The sequence below is a fragment of the Triticum aestivum genome, chromosome 2B (genome assembly GCF_018294505.1).
Source record: "Triticum aestivum cultivar Chinese Spring chromosome 2B, IWGSC CS RefSeq v2.1, whole genome shotgun sequence".
Lineage (NCBI taxonomy): Eukaryota > Viridiplantae > Streptophyta > Magnoliopsida > Poales > Poaceae > Triticum > Triticum aestivum.
Window position 1 is genome coordinate 61186958 of NC_057798.1, and position 4518 is coordinate 61191475.

General features: G+C 48.0%; 1 protein-coding gene across 1 annotated transcript; it reads right to left on the reverse strand.

Annotated features, from left to right (window-relative positions):
• Window positions 1-834: 834 nt before the first annotated feature.
• Window positions 835-2344, reverse strand: LOC123040439 (transcription termination factor MTERF5, chloroplastic). Its single transcript, XM_044463280.1, has one exon. The coding sequence runs from the start codon at window positions 2156-2158 to the stop codon at window positions 1004-1006; it is 1155 nt and encodes a 384-aa protein (XP_044319215.1). The 5' UTR covers window positions 2159-2344; the 3' UTR covers window positions 835-1003.
• Between the last annotated feature and the right edge of the window lie 2174 nt (window positions 2345-4518).

Sequence of the window (4518 nt, forward strand, 5' to 3'; positions counted from 1 at the left end):
GTAAATTCATACTACCTCCGGCTTGGTTTATTGGTCCCCTTTATAATTTGTGTCAAATTTTGACTAAATATTTAACTAACAAAATGTTCATGCATGTCAATAAAAATTATATCACTGAAAACTATGTTCAAATATGAATCCAACGTTATAATTTTTATTGACATGCATTAACATTTTGATAGTTAAATTTATGATCAAAATTTACAATGAGGACCAATAAACCAGGACGGAGGTACTACCTTCCAAAATGCATATTGAATTAAAAAAATGCGCGCTGATGGAGGGAACCATCCATCCCTCAGATCTGTAAACACAGTACAAATTAGTTCTTCTTTGTCTGGATAACATCACTAGCAGCAAGTTGATACAATGGCTCCAAATCGATACAATTAAAGAAGAACTCACTTCCAGACACTTCCTTTAGTTGAATAGTTAGTTGAAGCAAAAAAAAAAGGGTCGCTATGAATCTGTGTATGAACAAACCAAAATGATATTTGTATATCAAATCATAATTGAAAAACAGATTAAACTAAAGCCAGGTGAATTAACCTTGGGCCCTAAATAGGAAATGCTAACACCACAAGGCAACAGCCCCTCCAGCTGCTTCCCAAAAGACTATTACCTAAATTTTGGACATGCAACAGATTGCTCCTCCAATTATCCACTATGAATTACAAAAACATCAGGAATGCATTAACCACATGAGACTTACCTTGGCTCATTGTCTCAATGCACCAGCAACTAACTTGAAAATTGAAATCCTAATGCGTTGCAGAATGGCCTGATCTCACACTTACTTAGTTCCAATACTAGTGTTTAAAAACATGAAGGGGGGCAAAAAAAGTTCATAATCAATCCATGGTTTCTTCTCTGCTGAATGATGGCATTATATAACAATATTCAGGAACCAAATTATCAGTTTAATCACACATTAGCAACAACCCAGCATCTAGGAGACATACAGCAGCAGACAAGCAGCTCATAGTTATAGCCTGTTATTGGCTCATGTGAATCTGAAATTAGTCGGCACTTCTCCTTTACAGGCGGCATCATAGTCCTCTTCGAGGTGTGGTGCAGCTTCCTTGTGAGGGCATATAAAATTCTCCCTGAATACCTTCTCGGTCTCCTTGAAAACAGTACAGTAGCTCGGGTCGCGCTTGAGCAATCCATTTTCCTTGAGAAACTTTACAGCGTAGTACCGGGGCCTGAGCCGGGCCTCTAGGCTGTAACCGAGTAATACCGACTGCTGAGCAATGTAGGACGGTTCCAAGCCCACCTCGGAGATGAAGAACTCAGACCTACGCTGCAGCGATTCCTTTGACCTTGTCAGCATCAATGGAGCCCTAGAAACAGCAATGCCCACCTCAGCATCGGTCCACGTGAAGGTGCTCTTCAGGTACTCCACTCTGGCTGTAATCTCCGCCTCGCTCATGAATGCAACGGCATGCAGCGCGTGCCTGAACATCCCAGAACCACGGGGCACACCTATGTTTTCGGCGCATGCCACCATCGCCTGGAGATGCTGCAGGTTGGCGGTGATCATCCTCGGTCTTTGGATGCACAACTTGGCAATATCGCAAGCACCTAACCCGCACTCACGCAGGAAGACGACATTGGGCTTGACCACCCTCTCGAGGCTGTGCGAGAGGAAATCGCAGAACTTCATGGCCCGTAGGAGGTTCTCCGAGGAGCCGAAAAGGTGCAGGTAGTACTGCAGCTTGGAGACTGTGTCTTCTTTGCGGAATCTGTGGACGGCGAGCGAGGCAAGGCGCGCAATGTCGGAGCGCGATAGCCCGAGGTCAGAGAGCCCGACGACGACGGGCGCCAGGGTTCTCTCCACGCTGGCGCAGAGTGACCTGGGGTCCCTGGCGACGACCGCGGCGACATCGGCGGCGGAGAGGCCGAGGCCGGCGAGGAAGGCGAGCACGGCGTCGGGGTTGGCGGGGGACTTGAGGCGGGGGAGCTTGGCGGAGGCCTTGACGGCCTGTGGTCGGGTGAGGCCGCAGGCGGCGACGAGGTAGTCCTCGACGGCGAAGCTAGGGTTTGGGGAAACGGCTAGCGGGGCCGCGGAGAGGAGGCGGTGGGGGCGGAATGGAGTGGGCGGTGCGGAGGGCGAGGAGAGGAGGCGGGTGAGGACGCAGCTGCGGAGGCGGATCATGGCGGCGCGGCGGCGTGGTCCGGCGGCGAGGGAAAGGGGAACGAGCGACAGCCGGCTGGTAGAGAGAGTGGCGTCTGTTTTTTTTATTCTTTCTTTTTTGAGAAACTTTTATTCTTTTTTTTTTGAGGCTCGACCCCGCACATCTGATAATGGGCTGTGCTGGGCTGGGCTCGTTTTTCATTGTTACTCAAGCCGAGCCCCACTCCACTCCACCGCCGCCGGCCGCCGGCCACCAACCACCGCCCCGTCTCCCTCACACCTCGCCGCCGGCCTACTCCTACACCCCCTGTCCCTCCCCCTCCCCACACAGGGATCTCCCCGGTGGCCACCTTCGGCGAGCGCAGCGGCGGGCTGCCGAAGGAGGCGCAGGAGCTCGCCGTGCTCTGCGAGGTGGACAGCGCCGGCAGGCAGATGGACTGCTGCAGCCCCCACGCAAGGTCCGTCCGTCCCTTCGTCGATCTTCTTCTCCCAATCTCAATATCTCATGGCCCGTGCGTCTCGACTCATCCCGGTTGTAAACTGATTGTAGGATGTTCTGTCGCGCCTAGTTTGGATTTCATCCCGTGTTCACTTTTCGATCGTTCTCTTCTTAGTGATTCATTCTGGGGAAGCCAAATTCTGCATTATATATGTTTATATAGACTTACTGAAGTCACTTGAAAGTCATCTCTAATGCCAAACGATCTGCTGTGCTGAAGCAATTGATTTGTGTGGAATACAAGATGAGAACCAACTTTAATTTGGCTACGGTAAGTATCAGGATGCTCTCATTGTGTTTCTTTCATGTTGAAGTTGGTCAGACAATGCTCTTAGGCTGCGTTCGGTTTCTCTCGGCTCCTTTAACTTCGCTCCCGGAGCGGACCCGACTTTAGCTTACTTTGACAGAGCTGCCAAAACCCAGCTCCCCAACTCCGCGGAGCGGGGAAGTTCCGAACAGGGCCTTAATTTAGCTCTGGTTTTAATCCCGTCGCATCTTCAGATTAGGATTCACGGTCAGATTCAGTCATTCAGAAGTTTCTGTATATACCCACCTAGATTGTTCACGACTAAATTTGACCTGTGACTGATAATTCATTAGCCATTGTTTGGTTCTTAATGCAAGCACAGCCTGTTGACGTTCAACAACTATTTGCCGCCTGCATTCCATTTACGCATGCATAATTGTACCATAGCTTAAAACAATGCCCGATGACTGAAACCTGTGGATCATGCATAAACAGGTTTACTCGCATATATGCACTGTACAAGAGCACTAGTATATAGTGGTGACATACTGACATACTCCACCTGTCATTTTTAAAGCTGGTGCAAGCTGATCCAGCGCTACGAGAGCATCACTAATGACCAGTTCCAGGGGATAAATCATGATGATGATCAGTTTAATAAACAAACACGTCTATTCATCTACTAGCTGATCTATATGATTCTTGCACACTAATGACCATATTTGATATGGCCCCCAATAGGGCCCCCGGGCCTGACAACATCCCTGCTGAGTTCTATCAGGTATGCTGGGATATAGTTAAAGACGACATTATGGCCATGTTTAAAGCTTTCCACCAAGGAACGCTGGATGTTCAGAGGTTGAATTATGGAGTGATCACCCTACTCCCTAAAGTCTCTGGGGCTGAGAAGATTCAGCAGTATAGGCCTATATGCTTATTGAGATGCCCATACAAGTTAATCACGAAAATCCTCGACCGAAGAGTTGCTGTATATGCAAACAAACTCATTAGCCCTACTCAAAACGCCTTTGTAAAGGGGAGAAACATCATGGATGGAGTCCTGTCCCTTCATGAGCTTCTTAATTACACATACGTTAAGAAGAGAGTGGGGATTGTCCTTAAATTGGACTTTGAAAAAGCTTATGACAAGGTGAATTGGGACTAGTGTCACAAGATGCGAGGCTTTGATGATACATGCTGCAGATGGATTGAGCAGATCCTGCATAATGGGACAGTCAGCATTAAGCTTAACGGTAGTGTTGGGCCGTATTTTCAAAGCAAAAAGGGTGTGAGGCAGGGGGGCCCGCACTCTCCTTTTTTGTTCAATCTAGCTGTTGAATGTCTCACTAAAATGATTAAAAATGCCCAGAAAAACAAACTGATTGTAGGCTTAGCTGCCGACCTGATTCCTGATGGGGTGGCGATCCTACAATATGCGGATGATACAATCATTTGTATTGAAGATGATGTGGATAAGGCTGTCAACCTGAAGTTGCTGCTGTATATGTTCGAAATGATGTCTGGTCTGAAAGTTAACTTTCAGAAAAGTGAGATCCTCACTGTGGGGGGAGATGAAAATGTGGTGAATAAATATGCAGAAATCTTCAACTATGAGGTTGGCAGCTTCCCACTCAA